This window comes from Ictidomys tridecemlineatus, chromosome 11 (genome assembly GCF_052094955.1).
Source record: "Ictidomys tridecemlineatus isolate mIctTri1 chromosome 11, mIctTri1.hap1, whole genome shotgun sequence".
NCBI lineage: Eukaryota > Metazoa > Chordata > Mammalia > Rodentia > Sciuridae > Ictidomys > Ictidomys tridecemlineatus.
In genome coordinates, this window is record NC_135487.1 from 118,484,509 (window position 1) to 118,511,695 (window position 27,187).

The window sequence follows — 27,187 nt, forward strand, 5'->3', positions numbered from 1 at the left end:
CTGGCACTGTCATCCAGTGAGAAGAGCTAGAGGGGACCCTGTGGCTCCCCAATGAGGTATGGAAGATCAGAATTACTAGTGTTTCCCACACCAACTGAGACAAGAGCCTGATCCTTGGCCAGGTGACTTGCAGGGTCAGGCTGTTTCAGTATTTTTTCCTCCGAGCCATTAGAGAGCTTAGTCAAAATTCTCAGAAATCCTGTACAAAGGAAGGCCACCATGTTGCATGACATGGGCTCTTCTCTGGAAGGACCTGTGCCCACAGGACAGGACTGTGTGCATCCCTGCTACTCTCCTGAAGGTCATCAATTCTGTGCCCTTAGCATAGATTTGCTGCTTTTGTTCACACTGACAACATGCACACTGGAGAGACACCACACCACAGTGTTGACAGAAGAGCTTCTGGGAGAGACCAGAAGAGCACTGGAGTCAAGACTGTAAACCATACCCAGTGCATTCCAAATCCAGCTGTACCTGCCCAGGCAGAGACTCGTTGACAGCAAAAGAATTCTAGAGAAATTCCCCATGCACTGTAAGTCTGGCTCACTTAGCAGTCGGGCCTCACTGAATCCAGCCTAAGGGAGCAGCTGTGCTGTTTTGAAAGAACCTTCTCCTCTTTCCCTGTGAGCACTATCCAGACATAGAGAGAGAACAGAGAGAGCCCTTGGCCAAGACTGCTGCCACATAACTGCAATCAGGCCTGAAGACTCTGGTACAGAGCTGCACTTGAATCCAGGTGCACTGAACCTCTGCTTGAGAGCATTTGTCTGAAAACCAATGATTTTCAGCAAGTCATCATGGGAAGAGCTCAGAAGTTCAGTCCTTTCTGGGTTTAGATCCAAAGCAAAAATCTTCCCCAACAGCTCCATTTCTCACACCACACTCTGACCAGATGTCCCTGAAATGACTTTTCTTGTCAAAAAGTCCACTCATCACACATTGCTCTGTGCAAACAACATCATTGTAACTGAATCCTGCAAATGCTCTCCTTATGCTTTCTTGCATAGATCCCAGAGTTCAAGAGTCAGGTCATGACTTCCTGAGACATCCATGCATTGTCCAGCAGGAAATCAGCAGGGAACACTTTCCCACTATGTCCTGTGAGCATGTGCTATAATCAATAATCATCCACAGTCCAGCTTCAAAATTATTTGAAGTTGTAAGCCCTAGTACTATCAAATGAATCCTAATGTTATATATAACCAACAAGAACCAATAAAAAATAGAAAAAGAAAAAAAAGAAAATTCAATGCTTGGGGCTGGGGATGTGGCTCAAGTGGTAACATGCTTGCCTGGCATGCATGGGGCACTGGGTTCGATCCTCAGCACCACATAAAAATAAAATAAAGATGTTGTGTCCACCAAAACCTAAAAAATATTTAAAATCTCTCTCTCAAAAAAAAAAAAATTCAATGCTTGTAATTCCAGCATTACTACCAGATAGGGAGCCTTTGAACTCATATTTGTCTCCAAATGCTTCCCATAACTTAACATTTCCATTCACCTGTGGCCAGTAATAGGGAACCTGCCCTGAGCTGCACAGGATTAACTTCCCCATCATGTGCACACATAAGGCAGTAGTAGATGGTACCCTCATATGTTTACCAGAGCCAGGATGAGTGCTCACATTGTCTTGGGGGAGTGGAAACGGAGAGACAGAGAATCCTGAAGACCTCCAGCGGGCTGTGAGGGTCACTTAGCAGCTGCTCTGCTGATAGCTTGCACAGGGGAGATCTCCTCTGTGTGCTCATCCCACCCACAATGACTTCAATGTCATCATCCTGTTCAATGGGCAGCGGTTCCTTTGTGGCTTCGGCAAGCTCTTTCTGCAGCCAGGCCTGCTGTCTCCTGGAGTCCCTTTCCTTCTCTGCATTGAGGCAGCTGGCTTCCTGGGCCTTGTTGGCCATCTGCCTAGTGACTGGCTCCTGGTTCTCTGCAGTAGTTGTCCTCAGGTTCTCCTCAAAGACAGTAAAATGACCTTCATGGCATCATATTTGTCCTTCAAGGTCTGGTTGGATATGTCAACATTCCATGTGCCACTGTATCCAGGAACTGCAGGATTATCTCCCCAAAGACTCTCTCTGCATCCAGTTACAGCACCTCAGCTCCTCTGCAAGGTGGCATGTCAGCTGGAAATGCCAGCAACACTGAAGCCTGAAGAAGTGGCATGTTGCCACAGCACCTAAGGGACTCCTATCCTAGTGGAGGCCTCCGACCACAGCATAAGGGGACCAAAGGAGACAGGAAGGAGAGCAGCCCCAGAGATCAACTCCAGACACAGGTGCTCCCAATGCCATGTCCATTTTGTAATTTTTTGAGATTTACTTTTTTCTTTTTTTTTAATTCCAAGTCTTTTTTAAATAAAACAAACATAACAGTGTAGAAACCTAAATAAACATTTCTCCCTCAAAGTTGTTACATCCTTAGTTCCCAACAAAACTCTCTACTATTGGAGACAGTATTTGGAAGAGCCTTAAATGGCAGTTTATGAGCCACATTAGAAACTATCCTTTCAAATGCTGGGCTTTTTGGAAACAGAAAATCCACAGTCAGAGGATGACACTGGAAAAAGTGAAAGAGGTGCTGCAGCTTTTGCAGAAATTCCTTAAAGACCTCTAGCAAGTTCTGAGTAATAACACAGCCACTGGAGAAACGGATGGGCACCCTGCCTGGACAGCCACTTTCAATGGGGAGAGCATTCATTTGATAGAAAAATTCTGTTGTCTGCTTAAAAAAAGAAAAAAATCAGCCACACTCCTTTATAGTCACACTTGCATTTGATTAAAAAAAGATACAACACTCACACATCGTTCTCATATGAATTCTAATTAAGAGACAATACATTCAGAATTATAGCACTCAGAGATAATTTTCAGAAACTATAACAGCTTCGTTGCCACTTAAGGGGTACATAGGGTGCAGCTGTTTACCTGAATGTATTCTTAAATAAGTGACTACTACCACTCTAATTTTCCTAGTTGTAGCTCTGTTACAGGTTACTGACCGCAAGTTCATGTTCCAGATTTCCTTTGCCAACACAGATTAATTACAAGGGAGCCAACCCCAAAGTCTTAGGGTGAATTGGGAAAGGGCCGGTTAAATGAAGAAACAGGCCATTCCTTGGTAAAAGTTTGTAGTTTTCTTTCCCAATACATCTTCTTGTTATTGAGAACTTCCATTTTTATCCTGTGTTCCTCCTCTGCCATCTCACACTCTCGCTCTATCTGCTGGATTTTGGCCACATGCACCTCATTCATTTGTATCAGCTGCAGTTGTAAGATGGACATTTGTTGATGGTGTTCTTCCTCATGCATCTTTCTTAAAGCACCTTCCTGAGAGGTTTTGCTCCTGTAGTTTTTATTTGCTGTTATTCTGACAGCTGAACACTAGGGTTCAGGTTGAGAGGTCCCCTCACATACCGGAAAATGTGAACTCTTTCTCATCATCGCACAGTTCTCTATTTGAAACAGCAAATGATTCTGGGGCTGCGGCATCAGGATGGTACTCGGGCTCCTCCTCGGGCGGGCTCTGCAGAAAGTACAGCTGCCCGTGCAGCATGCTGGCCATCTTCTCCTTCCCCAGGACGTGGGTGCTCAGCAGTGGGCTGACGCTTCGCTTCACTTTCTCCTTTCGTGGGCCATAATTTTTTTGGTCCGAGCCTTGATCTTCTCCCAGCACTTCTTGAGCTGTTTGAAATCCCGCAGCGACACGCTGGGCTGAGAGTTGTCTTCGTGGGCAAGCGCTTGCCAGGTCCGCTGCTTGAGGGCGATAGTTCAGGCATCGCTTTTCTTGCACTCCAGCACATATTTGTGCTTTTCTACCAAAGCAAGCAAGATGCTCTTTTCCCACTCTGAGAAGTATTTGGCAGGTTTTATAATTTCATTGTTTTGCATTTTCCACTCTGTTTCTCTGGGCATTTAGCTATCCTGAGGGGGTGGCGCGGCGGCCGCGGAGACCCGGGGAGGGGCCGGCGAGGCGCGAGCGCGGCGGCCTCGACTCCTCTCGCGGGCTGAGCGGCCGGGAGGGCCGCGGGCTCCGGAGCGCCTGGCGCCGGCGGCGCGCCCCCTGCCGGCCAGGCCCCGCCGCGCGCCCCCTGCCGGCCAGGCCCCGCCGCGCGCGCCGCGGCCACAAAGCCCGAATCCACCGCCCTGTCGCGGGCCACCGCCGCCTGCCGGTCGGTAGGCGCCCTTGGGATGACTGAGGTGCTTGCTCAGCAGTAGAATCCTTGACTAGGGTTCACAAGGCCCTGGGTTTGATCACCAGCACTGAAAAAAGTGATACTAGTTATAAGTTTTAATAAAACATTTAAGTGTTGTTTGGGCATTTTGTGACCAGGATCCTTCTGACCTCATATTATGGGTTTGGCTGTATCATATATCCAGGGCATGTTATCAGAAAACTTTGGATAAGGTTAGTCTTATTTCTTTCTTAAATATTTGACATAATCACCAATGAAGTCATAGTTTTAGAGTACATTTGATATGTTTTTATAAATTTGGTTACTATCACATGTATATATACTTATTCAGATTTTTCACTTTTTTCTGGTTTTTTAAAAAAAATATGTTGTCATTGAATTAAATGTTTTTTTTTTACAATAGAACCTTACAGGAAGATACACAATACTACATTATTGTAGTACATTAGGATCTATTGAGATGGTTTTTGTATTTGGTATTGCTTATTGCGCTTCTCTCTCTTGCTTGGTCTTGCTCTTTAGCTTTTTGAAGAATCATTTTCCATTTTATTGTTTTTCTTTATGGTGTCATCATTTTCTCTTTTATTTTTCCTCCTATCTTTATTATTTCCCTTCATCCATTTACTTTGGCTTATTTCTTTTCTTTATTTGTAGCTTCCAAGGTGGGAACTCAAGACATCCTTGATTTTATGTGTCTTTTTCTAATGTAACCAGGTGGACGTAGAAATGCTCTTTTAAGATCTTCTTCATCTACCTACTATTGCTGTTGCTTGGTTGAATCTCAGTTATCCTTCAGCTCAAAATAATTTCCAATTTCCCTTGTAATTTTTTTAACACACATGTATTTTAAAAAGTAATATGCTACTCGATTCCAAAAGGTTTGGTTATCTTTCAGATACTTACAATGTTGACACATAATTTAATTCTGTTGTCAAATAATATACACTGAAAAAAATTCTTAAGAAAATCTTGAGACTCACTTTATATTGTATGAGTTAACTTGCCAACACTGTGACAAAATACCTAAGATAAACAACTTAAAAGAAGGAAAAATATATTTAAGCAAATGTTTTAAAAGGTTAAATCCATGGATTCTTTGCCCCTTTTCTTTGACCTGTGGTGAAGCCAAACACTTTGGTTGGGGTCATGTGGTGGAGCAAAGGTATTCACATCATGGTGTGTGGGAAGTGAGAGAGCAGAAGAGGTCCAAGTACTTATGGCCTCCTTCCAGGACATGCCTCCAATGACTTTACTTCCTCAAAATAGGTCCCAGTTCCCAAAGTTTCCACCACTCCTAATAGTGCCATCGGTGAGGGACCCAACATTCAGCACTTAAGTATGTGTGGAAAATACAAGATTAAATCTATAACCAAGATGTACCTTACAGTTTACTTTGGTGAATGTTCCATGTAATCCTGAAATGAATGTTTCTTCTCTATCTGCTAGATATAATAATCTAAATACCCTTGTAGTATTTAAATCTTCTATAGCCATACACACTTTTTTCTTTTCTTGTACTTGTTCTACCTTTTACAGACAAATGTTTATAACTCTATATGTGATGGTAGATTTCCTTTAATTCTTGTCATTTTTCTCTACACGTATTTTGAAACCTATATTAGGTGCACACACATTTATGAATTGCATGTTCTCTTAAAATATCAATTATAATTTTAGTCTAGATTATAAATTTAGGACTCTTCTGGTTTAATGTGGTGATGAACAGATGGAGAGGAACTGGTGGGTTCCAGCTTTCCCTTGCTCTCCTCCACTTGCACAGAGCTCTCCTTCGTGACTGCTGCCAGCATAGACCCACAGTGGCATGAAGCCCATACCCAGATATCTGGGTGCAGAACCACAAAGGAATAACTCCCTAGGTGAGTCCAGCACTTCTTTCCTTGAGGTCACACTTGAGTTAATGGACATACCAGCTCTATGCATTACCTTCATTACCTTCTCAGTGGTTCTTCTGACTCTCCAAATCCACTGTTCAGATCCTCTCTCCCACAATTCTTCCTTTAATTTTTGAAAATGTTATTTTCTGAGAAAGTAAAAAATGTAATATTCTAACTGGTATTTATGAAAAAAGAAGGAAAACACATATTAGTATTATCAAGAATGACTCTGAGGGCTCCATGCTTGCTGGCACTGGAGGTCTCCACCCCGTGGCCAATGGGCCCCATGACCCTGCAAGACCCCCTCTGTCCTCAGGTGACCCTAAGCCGCTGACCACCAAATCCTTCGCCAGGACACCTGCTTCTATTTGGACCTATTGTCCTATTTCCATTCAAGTAGAAAATACTTGAAATAGGAAAAGGTGTTCCTAGGCTCAGAGGTGGGATGATCAGACTCAGTTTCCAGTCCTGGGTTCAAGCGGTTGGGAGCAGTTCAGTCAGTTACTTAGATTCTTAACTGTCACCCACGTTTGACCTGAAGAACCGCGCGCTTCCAAGCATCTATTGAGGCCAGTAGGGGGCGCAGGTGCCCAGGGTCTTGCGCCTCAGTGTAGGGCATCCCAGCGGAGTTCGTCCTGGGAGAAGGCGAGAGGAACCTGAGCAGCTCAGGGGCGCCCCCAGCATAGCAGGGTTGCTCCTCGCTTCTGCCAGGCTCTGCTCTGTGGAGGCGCCTTGGAGACCATGAAAAGTTATGGCGATTTCCTCCTCTTCACGGAGAAATTTAGGAGAGGACTTGAAAGGAGCTTCCTGTCTAGTTAAAATGTTCCCCACCTGGCGCTAGACAGGCTTTTCTTTCTTTTTTTTTTTTTTAATTTCCGTGAAAATGATTGCTTTTTGGAGGGACGCACTTGGGAGCATCTGAAAAGAAAGAGTTGGGGGGGCTGGGGATGTGGCTCAAGCGGTAGCGCGCTCGCCTGGCATGCGTGCGGCCCGGGTTCGATCCTCAGCACCACATACCAACAAAGATGTTGTGTCTGCAGAGAACTAAAAAATAAATATTAAAAATTCTCTCTCTCTCTATCTCTCCCCTCTCTCACTCTCTCTTTAAAAAAAAAAAAAAAGAAAAGAAAGAGTTGGGAGCCTTGGATGGTCCTGTAGGGAGGGGATGGCAACAGAAAGGAGAAAGACAATGGAAGGGTAACTGATGTGATACAGCAATCTGTATACGGGGTAAAGTTGGGAGTTCATAACCCGCTTGAATCAAACTGTGAAATATGATGTATTAAGAACTGTGTAAGGTTTTGAACGACCAACAATAAAAAAAAAAAAAAAAAAAAAAAAAAGAAAGGAGAAAGAAGAGGGTCTACCAGCAAGGAGCCAAAATGGTAGTTTTCAGTTGCTGGGTTTGGTTTTTCTTTTTTTGGGGGGGGTGGGTGGGTGTAGGGGGGTGAGTAACAGGGATTGAATTCAGGGGCACTCGACCACCAAGCCATGTCCTCAGCCCCATTTTGTATTTTATTTAGAGACAGGGTCTCTCTCAGTTGCTGAGGCTGGCTTTGAACTCCTGATCCTTCTGCCTCAGCCTCCCCAGTTGCTGGGATTGTAGGCAGGAGCCACCACTCCTGGCAGTTGCTGGGTTTGAAACACCAGATTTGCCCAATATATATGTTTGTCTTGTTTATGGAACATCAAAAAGCTTAAACTGAGTCATAAATGGAAGATGTACCCCCTCACACAGCTGTGAAGGTAGGAAGCCTGCAGTGTCCTATTCTGCCAACCCAGAGGGTCTCTCCTCTCCATATTGCATCTATTAGTATCCTGTGAAGACAGTGCCCTTTGGTTTCATTGTCCAGCTGCCTCCACTATCCACTACCAGCTGCAGTTCCAGGGCTGGAGATTGATCCACAGTTGTCCACCCAGTTGTCTTGCTTGGCTAGGCTAAGTGGACACCCTTCCTGGAATCACATATGAAGTGTACTCCTTTGGGGGTAGTGAGCCCACCTCAGGACTACTGATTGATCATGACTTTTATAAAAGAATAGGCAGTAATTAGCAGGCTCTTAAGCTTTCTACAAGAGTGGGACGATGCTGGCAAAGTCGCAAGGAATCACATCCTCAACAATTTCATTCAAACCCACCAAGGCATGACTTCCCCTGAATTGAAGCAGGAGTTTTCCCAAGGATCCAGCTTGTGCCTTATAAGCTTGATCCTGCCTTAGAAGCAGGTAGCCTTTGCTGAGTGGTGGAAACAATAGAAAATTTCAAAAGAAAAAGAACAGTTTTAAGGGAGCTTTTCTCTTGATATTCTCTAATATTTTAGAACAGAACATTTGATGATTAAAAAAAAAGCCATGTCCTCAGCCCCATTTTGCATTTTATTTAGAGACAGGGTCTCACTCAGTTGCTGAGGCTGGCTTTGAACTCCTGATCCTTCTGCCTCAGCCTCCCCAGTTGCTGGGATTACAGGCATATCCCCAAAATCAAGGATTCCATCGACTTCCATATTCCCAACTTGTAAATGTGTCCCCAGTCGGACCTCTATCTCTTTTTTCTCCTATCAGAGTGGAAGTTGGTATTCTTTCTTAGGACTAATTCTCATTTGTTCAACAGTTAAATCCCTTCCCATCTCCTCAAGGACTTTATTTTTTCTCTCCTGTAGTGTTCCCCTTTGCCTCATTACCAGCTTTTTTCATCAGTATTTTGTATGCTGGAATCTCTTTTGCCTTAAAAATAAAATTAAATCCATGCCTCAAACGTAAGTTGCACCCAGATCCTGCCCTTCATAGTGAAGCTTGTTGAAAAGGCTAGTTACTCTCCCTGTCTCCACATGCTCTCCTGGTTCCTCCTCAGCCTACTGCAGTCTAATAATCCCTGTTGCCAGGACTCCACTGATGCTGGTCTGGTCAAGATTACCAATGGTTTTCTAATTGTGGAGCCCAGTGACTACATCCTCATTCCTTATACATGACCAGAGTGGCATTTTTCAATCAAACTTTCCCACTTCTCAAAACACTCTTCCCTGGGTTTCTGTGATGCCAAGACTCTTTGTTTCTCCCTTTTTTTCTTCTTTAAGGGAATACTTTCCCTTAAATGTAGTTGTTCCTTGAGACTCCGTCTATTTTACCTCTTCTCTGCTCACACTATCAAATTCTCCCTAAGTGGTCTCATGCGTTTTCATGATAATTTCCTTCTGAAATCTGGGCTCCATATTTATATACCCAGCTACTCTCTCCACTCATGCTTCAGGGTGATTCTCATATTTCTGGCTTGGGAAACGAGGTGAATGGGAAGATAACATAAAAAAGAAGCAAGTTTAGATGTAGTTAAGTTTGATTTGGGACATGCTGAGTTTGAGGTTCCTGTGTTCAGGAGCCGTGTAGGCAGAGCAAGACTGAAAGCAGATTTGGACATCTTTGAGGTGGTTTGTATTATGGAAAGATCTGGGGGTATTCTTGGTCTGTCTGCCTGTGGATTCATCTCAGACCATTTCATTTATTTTGTTTTGTTTGGCAGGACAAAGGATTGAACCCAGGGTTACCGTATTACTGAGATATAACCCTGTGTTTCCCCTTCTGCTGGTAATAGCACGTTGATTGTCCCTTGGGGATTCATGCTTCCTCCACTCTTGGTCATGTGAATTTAGTGGGGTAAACAGGTGACAGGTTCATCATAGGACTGATGCACAAGCAAGCATTTCATACATGGCTCAATTAGCTTCTGTCCATATCACCACCAGAAGACCAGACAAGATTTTTTTTCTAGCTGGGCACAGTGGTGCACATCTGCAATCCCAGCAGATCAGGAGGCTAAGACAGGAGGATCACAAGTTCAAAGTCAGCCTATGCAACTAAGCAAAACCCTGTCTCTAAATAAAAATACAAAAAAGGAAAACAGAAAGAAAATGTATGTAACCACCAAAAACTATTTGTGTTTTTAGAGTTCTGGTCTTGAGAAACATAATAGGCAAGTGATCACTGATGATGTTGACAAATATTATTAATGGTAGCATTTTTAGTATGAAATTACTTTTTATGTTTAGCTCAAAATAAATGCATCACACATTGCCAGAATTAAAACTAAAGATGAACACTTAGAGAAAAGGGTGGAAACACATTGTTTCCATCTCTTGGGAAACCAATAAGGCAAGTGCTGTAATTTGGCTTGGTTTTTTTTTTTTTTTTTTTTTTGAAACAGGACTAGTCTAAGCAAACAAAACAAACCAAAAACCTCTCCCCCACTTTCCCTCTACTGTCAGATGTATCTGTCAGGACTGTGCCTGGCTAGATAGAACCCTCAAACCCTCCAATGCAAAATTAAACATAAAAAGGATTTGAAAATTTGAGAAAAACCTTTTAACCTGTTTATGTAAAAACCCTTTCTAAGGAGATTTAGTAAAGGTAACATCCATTGGCAGCTTAGTTGAGGTTTCTGCTGGGTGTGTTGGTGCATGAGCACACAGTTAATTCAAATGAGAGTCACCAGGGTGCAACTCATATTTCTGTTTACCACAGAGAGGTCTTAAAGTTGAATTTCAGTTTCAGCAGATACTTCAGATTTACCTGAGCAATATCAAAGACAATGTATTCATTATATAGTAGGCAGGTATAGATAACACCTTATGAGATACCAGTCCTTTATCCTCTCCCGAGTAATACTAGCCGAAGGATCAGGGATAGTTTTGCCCAAATCTTTTGACACTCTGCTTGCCCTTGGGTAATTGGTTGATATGTGAAGCATGCTTCAGTTCATCCATGTTCCCTAGGACAACTTCTCCCAATAGGATTTAGCCTATCTTGTCTCCTTGAGATGTGTGGAAGTAGTAGATACTCTTTGAGACCATATCAGAAAAAAATATGCCTTTGCCAAACATGTAGCCTGTCACAGGTGCTTCAGGCAGGGCTATGCCTAGAAGGGGACCAGGATAGTCCTGCACCTGTGCCATGCAAACTTCGATTGTGAAGCTACTTAAAGGGTTTGTAGTGTTGGCTCTCCCCTTTGCACTCTACCTTAGAGATATCCAAACTTCCAGGTCATAGGCATTGTGCGTGTGTGTTCCTAACATACTTCCTGATGATCTCTGCTTCTTCAGAGTCTTTGTCAACTACCTTAATGTCACTTTTGAGCTTCTTGTAGTTGACATCAATGGGGTCCTTGCTACTGTCATCAGATCCACCCCTAAGCCAACTGCAGGCCATCCCAATGTCCAGGAAGTTGTCCGGCATTTGTACTTTGGCCTGCACACTGTCTGCATTGTTCAGGAGCAGAACTTTCTCATCCCATAGTCAAGGGGCATCAGGGTGTAGAAGCAATTTGGTGGGGAGTGGGGAGGTGTATCTGGGATTGAATTCAGGGGCATTTGACCACTAAGCCACATCTTCAGCCCTATTTTGTATTTTATTTAGAGACAGGGTCTCACTGAGTTGCTTAGTACCTTGCCCTTGCTGAGGCTGGCTGGAACTCCCCATCCTCCTGCTTCAGCCTCTTGCACTGCTGGGATTACAGACATGTACCACCACACCCAGCCTGCACATATAAGCCAAAGAGTTTTAAATTTTCTTTTAAGTAGAGTCCTGTTTGGTGACAAGTTAACACTCCCACTAAATGAAATGAATAGATTTTAAATGGATATTAAAGAAAAGGCTATCCTGTCTCCAAGAAAGTATATAAACTTCTCCAAAAAACATACAATTTAAGACATGTCAAGTACAACCCACTGACAGTAAAATCTGATACTCTGTACACCTGCAGAGTTACACATCTGAATGACAATAAGCCTCCAACATTAAAAGGCTGATGCTTGCTGAGTATCCAAGAAGCCTTCCAACAACACAAAACAATTCCCACCAATACTGCACAACAGTGCTTGTGAGCTGGGGCAGGATGTGGAGCCAGGTGCTGCAGGCCAGATGCCAAGACTGGCATGCCCAGGAGGCACAGGCTCTTGATGGAGAGACATCATTGATCATCTGGAGTGCAAGAGAGTGTGAAACAGAAGTGAGCCCAGGAGAGGAAAGCACATACATTTTGCAAGAATCCCTCTGCTTGGTCACAGCTCTGAGTAACTAGTCCCCCAAGTTCACACTATCAGATTCACTGATTTTTTTTTCATGTTTTACATGAACAATAGCAATCTTTTAATAAAAATTAGTAACATTTCCATAGGAAAGGTCTCTAATTGAATACAAACTATACAGATGATAAAAACTGTCATAGATTGCATCATACACAAGTATTTCTACATACCCACATTTTGGCAAAGAAGATCAAGGACATAGATAGAAAACCCAAGAAGGCAAGTTCTATTTGTGCCTAATTCATGCAAAATAGGGGTACCATCTTGTGGGCTTTGCAAAAGACCAGGAAAGTGATGCCTATGACACCCATCCCAACTCAGTCTTTAAGAGGTTAGGGAGAGGCCTGTGTAATCATGTAATGTTCCTTATTTTTCTAAAAAGTGAAAAAGATAATCCATGAAACATAAAAATATCTGATTTTGTGTTCTTTGTTTTTCTAAGATAAGTATATATCCTTGAGTACCTTCAGGGAAGTCTCATCATGTTTGACATGACATATAAAAACACTGTTTTTCTCCCGTATAAAAGAAGTGAATTTTGTAATCTTGACACTACACTGAGATAAAATAGTTTGGACATGACTTACATGTCCATTTAGTATCTATTTAATAAAATTGCAAACTTTTCAGTAGAAAGTTTTCTGACTATATGATTGGCACTTCAATTTTGTCTTTTTTGTATAAATACTCAGTTTACCCTGATTTGGTTAATTTCGCTTCCACTGCTAATCTGCTAGCCAAAAATTCTTGTCACTTGAAAAAAGAACTCTCTTAATACTTCATTTACCTTTCATTCTTTAATTATTTATTTAGAATTTACTATATCCCTGGTTACATATATGTAAATATGTATAAGGTATGTTTTCTCTTGCAAGAGATAAACCAGCAGTGGTGATGGTGTGTGCAAAAGTTGAGAGAGAGAGAGAGAGAGAGAAAGAAAGGGAGGACAGATGCAAACCCCAGCTCTCTGCCCCATGACAGCTCTGATTCTCCTTTCTGTGACAAGCGGTGGTCCTTAGGCCTCAGAGGAAACATTATAAGTGAGAAATAGGAAAAGAAATTACTTTGCACCGAGCGGCCAGTGGAACCAAAGCAGAAGAGTGGAGCGCCCTTTTCACCTGCCTGAGGTGCAGGACCTGGGAACCTGCAGAGCTCTAGAGCCTTGGTCAGTAAGGACATCTGGGCATGTGTCTTCCAAGGCACAGAGTTGGCATGGCGTACCCCCTTCTCCTCGCTGACTCTCACTGGCCTTCACCGCCCAGAGCTTGAGAGAGCTGAGCGCAGACAGTGAACTGCGTTCAACCAGCACAAAGCGAGGCTGGGCTCCCCGCTGCCCCCACCTGCGCTCCGTCCCTAAGGCGGGGGAAGGCGTAGGCGGGGCGCCAGCTGCGCTCTTGGACTAGGGCGGAGCGCACAGCGTGGTCCCCTCCGGGATTCCGCTTTCCCCACTTTCACTTCTGGACCCGCAGGGGGCGGGACTCCTTGTTAGACTCCCTTGCCACCTCCTCCCCTTGCGCTGTTGGTCCCCCTCCCTCCCACCTCTTCCCCAGTGAACCGCTCCTCCGCCGGCATCAGGCGGGCAGGCGGGCAGCACAGCGGCGGTGGAGACGGGGGTGTGCGAGATGGACGGCTGCAGCAGCGAGACCAAGCTCCAGCGTCCCACGTGCATCAAGCTGGGCGTCCAGGGCATGGACTTCTGCTCGCAGGTAGACCCCGCTCTCCAGGAGGGCTGCCTCCTGTGCGGACCCTTCCTCCTCTTCATTGCGATATTTATACCTGCACATAACACAATTTGGTTAATTTCATCCCCCAGTACTTGCGCGCTCTCTCCCATCCTCCCGCCCCTTGAACCCATCCTTTACACTACTGTTCTCTCTTCTGTCTTTATGAGATGTTGCATTCCCCCCTCCTCCCTTTTCTCTCTACCTTCCACGTATAATGGATTCAGATGACTCTCACTCTCTGAGTCTGGCTTATTTCACGTTACACCATATTCTCTAGATTCATTTTCCTACTAATGACATAATTTTGTTTTGTTTTCCAGGGCTCAGTAAAACTCTGTTGTGTCTATATGTATCACATTTTCTTTTGTCTTTTCATCTGGTGACAGACACCTAGGCTGCTTGTACGACTTGGCTATAGTTAATTGTTTTACTATAAACATGAATTGTGCATGTTCTGCATGTTTATAAACATGATTATGTTTGCTCTATATGTGCTAACTAAGAGTTCTTCTGGATAAATACTGTGGAGTGGTGTAGCTAGGGCATATGGTGGTAATATGACTACACTATTGAAGAACCTTCATATTGATTTCCATATTGGTTGATCAATTTAGGATTCCACTGAGGGTCCCTGTTCCCTTTTCCCTGCATCCTTGTCAGCATTTCTTACTATTTGTACTCTTGATGGTTGGCATTCAAACTGGAGCGAGATAAAACTCAGTGTAGTTTTGATAAATTATTTTTTAAAAGGAGAAAAAATCCTGAAAATTAAGAAAGGAACTTTTGGCCAGGCATGGGGGCGCCCTCCTGTAATCCCAGTGGCTCTGGAGGTGGAGGCAGGAGGATCTCGAATTCAAAGCCAGCCTCAGCAATTTAGAGAGGCGCTAAGCAACTCAGTAAGACCTTGTGTCTAGTAAAATACAAAATAGGGCTGTGGATGTGGTTCACTGGTCGAGTTTCCCTGAGTTAAGTCCATTGGATGCCCCCCTCCCTCCCCACCAAAAAAAAAAAAAAAAAAAGAAAGGCACTTTTGCATGACCATGTGATCCTAATATCATTCTGCATTGTTTTATGCAAATTTATGTCAAGAAATTGTTATTGCATAGTGAATTTTTCTTCGATTAATAAGCATATGCTTTACATTAATACTTAAGCAAACCAGAAAAAGTTTAAAATAATAATCTTTGTGATAGAACCACAATATTGAGAACAAAGCAATAACAGTTTTTTTCCCTTGTTTTAATTTGTCAAATGATGTTAAGTTTGGAATCTCATGATAGGTATTTCTATTGAAAAAGTGTCCTGTGTAACAAGGTTATTTTCATATTAATCATATGAGTCTGTAGTAAACGGTCTTTGCTTGTATAGTTATACTGAATATTGAACATCATCAATTTCATTTTTGATATTTTTTTGTGTTGATTTATGCTTAAATAATCTTTGTGTTCTTTTAGCTGTTAAATAATCACACCCTTTATCTATGCTCTTCTGTAGTCAAGCAGCCACTGAAATTCCATTCAACATTTAGCAACCTTAAAAATCTCTAACTGGACACACACAAGCTGCACAAAATGGTCATGAAGCAAGACCCACAGAAAATAGACACACACAATAAGGAACTGTGTATCTTGGAGCACATTTTCTTAAAAATAGTGATTCACTGTTTGGGGTTTTGTTTTTAAATTGCTATAGGGACCTATGTATCTAATCTTGTTCTTATAGGTATAAAATGATGTCCGCTAATATACTCATCCTTGAAAGAATTACAAACAAAATAATTTATTGTACTATAGCATAAATATAATAGTTTGTGTACTGTTATAAGACTGTTGACACTCTTATAGGTAACTGATTCACTGTTGACTAATTGTTGCCCTTATTAGCCACACAGTGAAAAATAGCATATTGATTTTGTGCCTAGAATTGGAGGATAATTAATATGAGCTATATTATTCTATATTGTGTCTAAATGAACATCTTAATGTTAAAAAGAATGATTTTGTGATTCCTTATAGTATACTTTGAACATATTTTCAAGATCTAAAAATTGGAGAATTAGAATTTCATCAAAATGAAATTAAGTATGTATGAACATTTAGCAATTAAAATAAATATAAAATTATTTCAATTTCTAGTTTGTTATCATTAAATGTAATTTTACTTTTTTTCTAATTTGCATGGCTATGATATGAAGCTAATACCTAAAAACAGTAAATCTTAAATTACTTTTTTCTGTGCAGATTAGACATAAATTTTCAAACACCAGACTAGGTACATACTTTCCTCCTTCACCCTCTAGAGACATAGAGTGTTAGTTGTTGCAGCAGTGTAGACCTTGTGACATAATTGAAGGCTTCTGAGTTCTTATGGTCCATCAGGCCATTGTGATGTAGCTGATTAATAACTTCCACAGGATGGTAGTAATCCAGAAATTCCAACTTCACCTTAGCAGTCTTTGGCTCTCCATTTAATAATAACATAAATGATTGAAATTAACTTAAATAATGTGCTTTTATCCTTAATCTTAATTCTACCTATAGGCAAGCAAGCAAAGGCATCATTAACCGAAAGGTGGGAAATGTAATAATTGATGAAAAGATGAGATAATTACTTGGGAGTGAAGTAATTATCAAGAAAGAAGAGAGAAATGGAAGCAGTTGTATTTTTGCAAAAAACTGCTTAGAGAGAAAACATACTGGGTTAAAACTAAAAGCTTTTTCTGAACAAAAGCAACATTTTCCATGCAGTACTATGTTCTAAAACAGAAGATGCAGTTTTATTTTGGAATATTTTGTTTTCCATTAATTTGTTTTGTGCACATGCTTTATTTTAATATATTTAGTCTCTTTTCTAGACATTATTGGATTACATCAATTCAGATATGTAAATAATTTTCCATTTTCATATTCCCTAAATTAAGGTGCATTTTTAAATTGGTAAATGTTTAATGTAGTTTTTCTTTTTTGAAAAACTTTTGTCGACTTGAAAGACAGTATTACAATAGATAGCGCCTTAGAAATGAAGATAGATAGATCTTTCAATAAACTCATTCATTTAACAAGTATTTACTGATGTTTCTCTTCTGTGAGAGATAAGAGTAGGCTGTAGGAAATCCGTGCAAGGAGACAAGGTCTTAATCATTTTAAGAGTTCTTGAAAGTAAAATAAATATATAAAACCAAAACCTTAGTCTATAATCTAATAAATTATCACTGCAGAATAATGCGAATACTTTTAAAATGCTGTAGGGTGGGCTGGGGTTGTGGCTTAGCTGGGTTTGATACTCAGTACCATATACAAATAAAATAAAGGTATTATGTCCAACTACAACTAAAACAAAATATTTGAAAGAGAAAGTACTATGGGGTATCCAAAGAGAGAATAATTCTGAATGTGGTTTTCAGAGGAGAAAGAGCTCATCAAGTGGAAGGACACCTGGCAGGGGAAGAATCTATGCAAAGGCAGGGAGGTGTGACATGTCAGGGTGAACTGGAATGAGGAGTGCTCTAGCAGAACACTAGTAAAGGGCAGGTTCTCTGAAACATGAATAATAAACAGAACGTTTTAAAAAGAAAAATCAATTTGAAAGATACATAAAAAGTTTATTTCACAATAAATTCCAGAAAATATTAAAAAAAACTCAAGTTGTAAAATTGAATGACAGAAATGAGGTAACTCAAATTTGTTTCTTCCTGTTTATAATAATATAATGTCTGTGCTTATATTTAATCTATTGTGACTTTTAAATTTTACTTTATTGTGGTAAGAACACTTAACATAAGATGTATCCCCTAACAAACATTTAGGTATAGAAGACAGTGTGGTTGAGAGGAACAAATTTGTACAGCAGATGTCAAGAATTTGTTCAGCTTGCATTATTGACACTGTATGCCCAGTGAGGAATAGCTCATGTAATCTGTAGTTTTATTGCAGGGATAGGTAGTATCACAGGGTCTGTGGATATGAACTCTGCCTGAAGTGAGTGCAGAGGATATCAAAACTTCATGACCACACTCTTGACTGTGTAATGAAGGTGGCTCAATTAACACCCATATTCCATACAGTTTTTTTTCCTCATCAATTTAAGGATCACTAGTGAAAACATGATAATCTGAAAATTGCAAGTATACTATTAAAATTCAACAATAGCCAAAGCAATTGTTTAGAGCTTTGACAAAGAATTTTTTTAAAGAGAGAGAGAGAGAGAGAGAGAGAGAGAGAGAGAGAATTTTTTAATATTTATTTTTTAGTTTTAGGTGGACACAACATATTTATTTTATTTTTATGTGGTGCTAAAGATCGAACCCAGTGCCCTGTGCATGCCAGGTGAGTGCGCTACCACTTGAGCCACATCCCCAGCCCCAACAAAGAATTTTTGAGAGGCAATATGATTTTCACTGACCTAGGTTAGAATTACCTGCATGCTGGTAGAGTATTTCCATTATTCAACCATTTGTAGGCCACTTAATTATGAGATAATAGTAACAAATCTGAGGTAAATATACTTTATGTCCTAGAAATTTTTTGTAGTTACTTGTATTAGTCATGGTTTGCTTTACTGCACGTTCTTTTATGTATTATTTCCCAGTTTTGTAATACATGACAGGGATAAAAAAAGTGGGCCCACAGTTCAAATCTGACCTGTTATGAGTGTTTTTGTAAATAAACTTTTGTTAGAATAACCATGATCATTCATGTACATATTGCCTGCTTTTAAGCTTCAAAGTAAGAATGTAGTAATTAATACAGATTAAGTGGACTGAAAAAACTAAAATTTAAGCTACTTTTTCCCTCAAAAACAAGTTTACAAAATCTGTATCTGTTACATGTACAAAATCTTGGATATGTTAAAGTTTACTTCATATTGAATTAATTTATTGTACTGTGTTAAAGAGAATCAGGAAAGCAGATAAAATTAATCTAGCTTGGCTAGGATGTACGTGCTGTCTGAGAAAAGCATTGCTAAGGCAGCAGTTGTTTTAACATGCCTGAGAGGTCAACAGAGGAAATAGGTTTATATTTATTAATATTGGAACCAAAATAGCATTTGTAGAAGAAAAATGATTGATGCTTTAGCATCCATACAAGGTAGAGTTACAGGAAATAATTTTTCCCCAGATGATTTATAACTTTGTTATGCAGAGACAGATGTCTTTGTAGTAAAAATATTTCATATCTGGAAATGGGTGTTACAAATGCTATTTTTCCCCTTCAGCACAAGCTGCATGAACTGCTTCACAAGTTTGGTGGTACAAATACCGTTGAATATTGTACTTGCCCAATTAATGGCATGAGTTCTCTCCTTTTTGCCAAGAAGTCTAATATCAACTGTTTTGGACCTCACAAATTCCAGAATTCTATTAGTTTGGAGGTTTTTCCATTCTAAAGAATACACAAATGTAAGTTGATGAGCTCAAAGTATTCTGCACACAAGTTTCCATGTTCAAATGCTTCTGGGCCCTATTGCTGGAAGTAGCTCTGAAATTTAGAGTCTCTGTAGGCTCTGGATGTTGACTCCTGAACTCTGTTCCTTTTCTTCCCAGCAGGCTCCTTGTCCTTTTTCTACAATCATTTCTACACAGGAAGGGGCTAGTGGTCAGGGAAGCTTCAGTCAGAACACTGAAGGTCAAGTATCTCTGTCCCCATTCACAGAAGCGTGATTTTTCGTCACACTGTTGCATAATTGGGAGGACCACTCAGTTGACTTCCTAAAATAATACAATTTCTAAGGTAAAACTGGGCCCAGCTAGAGAAAGATGTGGGCGACAACTTTTTGTTTCTAATATAATACGTACTAACAACTTTACAAGTCATACATTTAAGTGTGGAATTAGTAAGAATTATAAGTAGTGTATGCTTTTAACTGTTTAATATCTTCCAAAGTGTTTTAAAGTTATTTTCAGTAATTTGAAGGGAAATACTGACATTGAGCTAAATTACCAAAATAAAGGAAACCATGTAAAGCTGAATAAGATGTATTTAATAATGTAGTCACAAATACCTTATGTAGTCATGATTTTAAATTGCTTTTTCTGTCTGTTATGCTTGATATTCTATTTAATCTCTCATCCTTATGCTATATAAACTGTAGTATTTTCATATCATAAATGAGCATAAAGACTATTTTGTCTCCATCTTATCATCATAATATTAGATGTCACTCACTACTATTGGCTATTCGTCCTTTTCTCTTCCCCTTGACTTCTGTGTTTTGTTGAAATGATATTCTTTTGGACATTCCTTTTTTAAAGTTTCTCAACATCCAGAATTGCTATGTATTTGGGAGCTTTCTTTGATCTATAGAACACAGAGATGTATTCTGGAAGTCCAGTAGGTAGAGAAAAGTTCCTGTATTAAGTGTCCCTGGCTTTTGTTGTTGCCTCATGTTCCAAGAGCTCTGATATCCAGTTTAGAATCCAGTTAGTCAAATAGAAAGACTCTAAAAGGGAAACTTTGTCCTAACATCAATATTCATATTTTAAAATTTAAGTTTGAAATTCCATATATGAAATTTTTAATATTTTAGTATCTGGAGTTTATGGCACGCAATTGGCAAACATTTTTTGTGCACTTACTGTGACAAAGTGCTTGGAATTCAAACATACAAGATATAAGACCCTCAGGTGGTGTGTGGTATCGTTGCATAAAGTGGCAAGCAGAAAAAGAATTTGTGCACGTTCTGTATCTGTTGGATGGGAATTAACAGAGTGCCATAGAATCACCTAGAAAGAGCAACTGAGCGAATTGTAAGCACCAGTTATCAGAACATCCCACTGATAGACTCACTTTAGAAAGCTAGGTAGGAATCAGTCAGGCAATGACATGGTATGAGGCAGGAATTATAAGTCATTGGAAATGCCATATTAAGGAGTAAGGGATTGAAGGTGCACAGAAATACTCAAGCTTGACCATCTAGAGAACCCAAAGTGGTTTGCAACACTAGAATTAGCATTTTTGTTTTAAAGTGCAAAAAAGCAGGTCAAATTAGTGAAAAGGATCCAAGTCATGAAACACCAATCCCCCCAAATAGAATTTTTCTAAAAACAAAGAGTGATATTGAATGATTTTAATGACAATAATGCAATCGGGTATACTCTCTGTGAAAATTGCATTGATAGAGTTATTAGAGTCCTTTATTGTATGTGTGTATATGTAGTTAAGTGAATTGAGGAGGAAATGAATAATAAGTATACTATTATAATAATTGTTGAAGATCTGAGCTCTGGAAAGACAAATATGAATATAAAGGAAGAATACTATTTTAGAATTGTGATTAGAAGAATTTATTAATTTATGAGAGTTCTAAGCCTTTCATCTCTTCCTCACCATGAAAAAGGTTTTGAATTTGCCTTTACACAGTCCTCTGTGATTACTGGGGTAGTTTTATAGCTCCCACCTGGGTAGAAGCTGATTCAAAGCCAGTGAAGTCTCTAAGATGTCAAAAGAAAGGAGGAAGATTGCTCATGGTCAATGGGAGATGAACTGAAAAAGAATGGACAGAAGATAAAGGTTGTTGCCTAGAGTAATTTCTGGAGCCAATCATTTTGTTATTTTAGTGCTTCCTTTTGGCACTGAAGGCTGGGGGGCTGTCAAATGAGAATAGAAAGTCAATAAGAATGGCAAATCTGTTAATATATTTCGTGGGAAAGTCTGTTAATATATTTAATCTGTTAATGTATTTAAAGGAAGGTAGAAAGCAGAAGGGAATGCAGAAAGTGAATCAATTTTATTAAATGAAGGAAAAGATCAGTATCTTCTAAGAAATTCCTATTATCAGAGTTAGTCTTCAATTTTTTTCTAACAATGAGCTGTCATTGATGTCATAAAATCAGTTTCTGAACTGAGAAATAAGTAGTCTTGCAGCACTTGTAGATTTATTTACATTTTTTTGGTCTTTATTAGAACATTTGAACATTTTATCCAACATTATGCTCTTAACCCCCATCCTCACTATTTGTGAAAGTTTGAAATACAGTAAGCAAATAGCAATTTGTGTCTTCCCACTTTTAAAGAAAAAAAAAAAACCTTTTTACAAACAAAACACTTGTAGAAGTCACTCAACAATTAGGCAATTGTATTTAACTTAGAGATATACACAATCAACTCCTTTTTAGTCTAACGTTGACACTTGACAAACACTACATTATTGGATAATATCAAGTCTGTCTTTTCATATTCAATATCATTTTCTAGGGTTGAATTGCATAACAACCATTATTCATAATTCTATTAATTACTCCCTTTGACTAAAACAACCTCATTGTAGTTACTAATGGATCTCTTCAGTGCTTATTAACACACTACCTTAAATACAACTCTCCTGTCTGTTAGCACAATGCACTTTGACCTTCCTAGTACCTGATGTGCTCATCAATAGTACCTTTAGCTAAGAAAGTAAGAGGTGCTTGAACTGCTGTCTGTTTAATCATCAAAGTTTCCATAGAGCTCAATAATTTTTGTTTTTGTCCTTATCTCAATGAAACTGTCCTTTCCCAATATGTTTTTTAAGAGAAATATACCAAGTATTAAAGAATCAAAATGATGGGCTATATTGAAAATCAGTAGTAAGATATGAGAATTATTTTTAATCTTAAATTATATTGACAAATATGATTACATTTTAACCAATTAATCAGTCATATTTTTCAGGTGTTCAACTATTGAACCTCAGTACTGTGTTACAATGTACTTCATTGTGATTTGGGAGCTCTGAAGGAAGGCAAAGACAGCCACAAGACATGTTCAGGGTCTAACTTTGTACTCCTGTGAATTGAGAGATTGCAAAACACATGCTCACTTATCAAAAGGAAAAAACAAAACAAAACTACTTTTCTCGATTTGAGATTTGATGTGATTTTTTTTTAAAAAAAAAGAGAGCAGAGAATCTTTTTAATATTTATTTATTTATTTATTTATTTATTTTTTAGTTTTTCGGCGAACACAACATCTTGCTTGTATGTGGTGCTGAGGATCGAACCCGGGCCGCACACATGCCAGGCGAGCACGCTACCACTTGAGCCACATCCCCAGCCCTTGATGTGATTTTAGTTTCTTTTGTACCAAATTCAGGACTACATGAGACAAGTATAAATTTATCATCATGTATGTAATACTTAAAACTACTTCTTATAAAACTGAAATATGAAAGCAGATTTTCAAAATGTTGCAAACGGCTGCTTTTCAGTGTCTTTTCCAGTGGCAGTGTTTATTCTAGAATCTTTTTTCGGATCTTTTATTTCATGACATCTAGCAAACTTTACTGATAATCAGGGGTGAATAACTTATAAATATCTGCAATAAGTATGTAATCAAATCTGATGAAAAAACATTTATGCATGCTTATTACATTTCTCTATATATTTTCAAATGAACTATTTTAAGGATTGCTATTTAAAACTTTATTCTGAAGATGTTAAACTAGAAATGTTCTTTTTGTAATGAATACTCCAGTACAAATAGGAATATTCAAAATTAATGTGGTATTAGTAGTGGCATTTAAAATCCAGTCTTTATATTTGATTTTGTTTTGTCCTTGTCTTCAGTCTGGTGCTAATTTGTATGTTAGTATGAACATTTTCAGGAAATAACTTTGTTCTTCAGAGTCACTTCTAAATACTTGGCATCTAAAATGTTATTAGATGAAAATTGATTGCATTTCATAAAAAAGGACAATTTACAAGACTGTATAATCATAATAAAATAATGACTGGACTACTAATGGGAATTAAATGTGATGCTGGGTGTTCTGACCTGTGGCCTGGAAGCTAGATCTGCATATAAAAATGTTTCTATCCCTGCCTGTGAATGTTGAAACTCAAAATAATTAATTCCGTCAAATAATTAATTTTGTTGATAGGACTAAGTTCAGAATATACAACCTCACACACATATATTACAATTATTCAGAATAACAAGATGATATAAGACAATAATCTTCGATTCTGGCTGTCAAACTTGCTCAGATCATTTCTTTTAGTACTTTTGCATTTCATGTTACTAACTTTGAATGGAGCATATAAATCATTATCACTACTGCCATTCACGTAGAGTATATTTATTGTCATTGAAGGTTGCTTTTTGTGTGTAAGTATAGGAAAAACTAGTGTTTGTACAAAACACTGCAGTGATATACTCTTCTGAAACTAAGAAAATGCAGCCATGTAATTGTTTTGTATATCATACAGGTCTCTGCATGGAGCTGCAAGTGGAGGAGGATATGAATGAAGTGCTGATGGACTCATTGAAAGAGGTGCTTTGGGCTCATTCCAGCTGTCATGACTTGTCTCACTTTTCTGGCCTCCCAAGCAAGAGTCCAGCCTCCCTCTCTGAGGAACATGTGGTTTACTCTACTCTGGATGGGGCCAGTGAATACACTGCTTCCATGAAAAAGGTGGTGGAATGGGGCTGTAGCTTGGTGGCAGAGTGCTTGGCTATGTGTGTGAGACACTGAGTGTGATCCTTAGCACTGCATAAAAAACTAAAGAGATTAGAGCATAAAAACAAAACAAATAAAACTGTCCATCTACAATTATTAAAAAAAATTAAAAAGAAAAAGGTGGCTCCTGGTGGGTTCCCAGGTAGCCTCCCTATTCTTCAATTTCAACCCTCTATGTGGGTAGAGAGATCTCCCTGCAGGCAGGTCCCATAGTTACTCATTGGTATGAGTCAAACACTAGGACCAGGTCTGAAGTACAGGCATTGGGTGGGTCAGGTAGCTTGCACTCTTCCAACTTTTAGCCCCACCTGTCCCTCCTGGCACTCACTGGCAAATGCAAGCTATGGAACATTGCAGGCAGGGATGAGGAGAGTGAATGTATTCAAAGAATCTCATTTAGTTCTTTAGCATGCAGATGCCTAATCATCTATCCAAAAGACTCTTTTGCAGTGGGTTCTCTTATCTCTCCTCTACTTGTCCTGTTAAAATATCAATTCTCCGCAGTGGTTTTTGAACATTTGTGGCTATCCAAGAAGGACAGCAAAATCGCTTATATGTTTCAAGATGGTACCATGTTTGCTTGGCTCTAAGCTCCAGTCCCAAATTCTCATTGCCTATGTATGGCATTTTCCCTGAAGATAAGGCTTTACCCTGTCACCTGCAAAATCCATTAATAGCCAAGGATACTGTGTCAATGGCACACCAATAAATGTTTCCTTTGTGAGAGTTTGCATATTCCATCTAAATATATTTTCAGTGTCTTTTCTAATCTGAACCAACATGAAACAAAGTGTCTGCTGAGGGAACTTACCCATGTGTTTTAGAAGGCAGCTAGGCACTTTTACCAGAATCTCTTGGGAGGAAAAAAGTGCATGCTTGACTTTTTTCCAGAGTTCAGAGACAGGATCTGGGTCAATAATTTATCAGAAGAGGACTGCCTACTCACCTGGTCTCCAAAACAAGGCCAGTTTTTATGGTAAGTGCAGGGTACCTTCTTTTAAGTTCTCCTTCAGTATTCTTCTCAGGACATCCCAGTGTACCCAGAGAACATTTCTATGCTCGTGTTTGCAATGTGTAAAGCAGGAGTAGTTTAATGTGGCTGGCCCAGTCTGGTTTTATTGGCAGGAAATAAATAACATGGTAAGGATGAAGGACAGGAGCCAATGCCCCCAGGTAATTCTGATCATCCAGGGGTGCTGAGCTAACCAATGTGATATGTTGATTGTATAGATTCTTCCCTCCAGATCCAGGGAAAAATTGGTCTTCTGTGTGTTTGTACGTATTGCACAGAGTTTCAAAGTGTGTTTTTAAAGGATATTGCTTGCTTTCTTCAATATTCCTGTATTAAATGTCAAAACTTATTATTTCTGAACTTATTGAAATAGAGTTCAAGTAAACTATGAACGTTCATGGACTTCTGGCATTAAATGAGTCAGAATTGCACTGAAGGACTCCTCATGATGTCTTCAGAAACACCTGTCTCAAATCCTTATCGCTTCTCAATACTGCATCCATTCTGATGCATTCCTTTCTACCTGCGTCAGGAAATTCTTTGTTCTAAGTCATGCTCAGGCTTGAGAGCTGTCACCCAGTTACCCCAGCAGTCCCCGGAAGGGAGAGATGCCTAATTCTTCCTCAGTCAGCATCTCAAGGACTTCCTCACATGGAAGACTCTGACAGTCCCCTGGGGAAGGTCCTCTGAGAGCAAATTGCTGATAGGAACAGGCTGGCACAGCACTTTGTCTCCAAGCTCAACCCAGGTGGAAGGACAGAGAGAAACACGACCATGTACACACAAGCTGCCGATTACTACCAATTCCATTCACCCAAACAGCAATGTCATTCCCCACATAAGTTGTTTTCCTTTTGGTACTTGTAGACTTACTCTGAATGAATCAGTCTCGGGATTTCCTGTACCCAGGTCCCATCCACCTTCTCATGTAGAGTCTAAATGCAGGGTTAAATTCAGACTTCCTTCCACATACTTCATCTTTTGTAGTAGGGCTCTCAAAGCAAGGAAGCAGTTAGATATATATCTGTACTTATATATGTTTTTATCTATACATATGTACCTGTACATGAGTATACATATACATTTATATGCCTAAATGTATAAATATATACACATGTACAAATGTATTTTTTGATAGTATCAAAAGAAAAGTACCAAGAAAGTACATGAAGTACCAACATTGGGTGTGTAGTAGTCTGCAGGAGGTAAACTGGCAAGTGCAAGAATGTGTGAACAATTGCTCAAAAAGTACCAGAATATTGGTTTGAAGGCTTCAAAGGGATATTGTCATAGAAATCTGTGTCCAAATCCTACTATCCCACCATTCATTGAGTTCTAGTTATAAATTTCCCCTTGTATCCTACCTTAGGGATTTTAATGTCCTGATTGAATTTCAGGCACCAGAATTGGCCCCCTGAAGCTGCAGGAAGATGAAGATGCTTCTTTCTTCCTCAGTAGGCATATCAAGGACCTCCTCATCCAGCATGACCCTGAGAGCCATGGAGAGGAACTGGCTGAAGAGCACAAGTTGGCAGAGCATTTTGTAAGGTGCCCAGAGGCCCTGCTCACAGAAAGATGTTCCAAGGTGCCCAGCTCATGAGAGATTCCATTAGGCAAGTGATATTTGTACCTGCTCTCCTGGTATCTGCATCTTGTGTGTGGTCTTGAATGATGGAGACTGCCTAAGTGAAAGGACAGTAGATTCACCCACTAGGCAGAGGTCATACTATCCCATATGTTCCTTCCTGAACCAGGCATGTGCCTTTAAGATGGCAGGCAGCAAATACCTAGCATACTTTCAGGAAGGAGAGTGTGACAGGTGCAAGTTTGTGAAATTGAAAAGAGCATGGC

General features: G+C 39.8%; 1 protein-coding gene and 4 pseudogenes across 7 annotated transcripts; 1 reads left to right on the plus strand and 4 right to left on the minus strand.

Moving 5' to 3' along the window:
- Window positions 1-547: 547 nt before the first annotated feature.
- LOC144368358 (autophagy-related protein 16-1 pseudogene) lies at window positions 548-1,165 on the minus strand (annotated as a pseudogene).
- LOC144368701 (autophagy-related protein 16-1 pseudogene) lies at window positions 992-2,808 on the minus strand (annotated as a pseudogene).
- Window positions 2,809-2,810: 2 nt separating this feature from the next.
- Window positions 2,811-4,038, minus strand: LOC144368357 (myb/SANT-like DNA-binding domain-containing protein 3 pseudogene; annotated as a pseudogene).
- A 6,557-nt stretch (window positions 4,039-10,595) lies between these two features.
- On the minus strand, window positions 10,596-11,449 carry LOC144368702 (poly [ADP-ribose] polymerase 1 pseudogene; annotated as a pseudogene).
- Window positions 11,450-13,550: 2,101 nt separating this feature from the next.
- On the plus strand, window positions 13,551-26,944 carry LOC144368359 (uncharacterized). 7 transcript variants are annotated; one of them, XM_078027177.1, is made up of 6 exons: window positions 16,029-19,288; window positions 19,436-19,619; window positions 22,817-22,991; window positions 24,074-24,279; window positions 25,216-25,300; window positions 26,734-26,944. In XM_078027177.1, the coding sequence occupies exons 4-6, from the start codon at window positions 24,082-24,084 to the stop codon at window positions 26,934-26,936; spliced, it is 486 nt and encodes a 161-aa protein (XP_077883303.1). In that variant the 5' UTR covers window positions 16,029-19,288; window positions 19,436-19,619; window positions 22,817-22,991; window positions 24,074-24,081; the 3' UTR covers window positions 26,937-26,944. The 7 variants fall into 7 exon arrangements, 6 of the variants coding, with proteins under 6 accessions (XP_077883306.1, XP_077883304.1, XP_077883305.1 ...); XM_078027179.1 differs by lacking the exons at window positions 16,029-19,288; window positions 19,436-19,619 and adding an exon at window positions 13,555-13,872 and having other exon boundaries at window positions 24,074-24,138; XM_078027175.1 differs by lacking the exons at window positions 16,029-19,288; window positions 19,436-19,619 and adding an exon at window positions 13,556-13,872.
- Window positions 26,945-27,187: the final 243 nt, after the last annotated feature.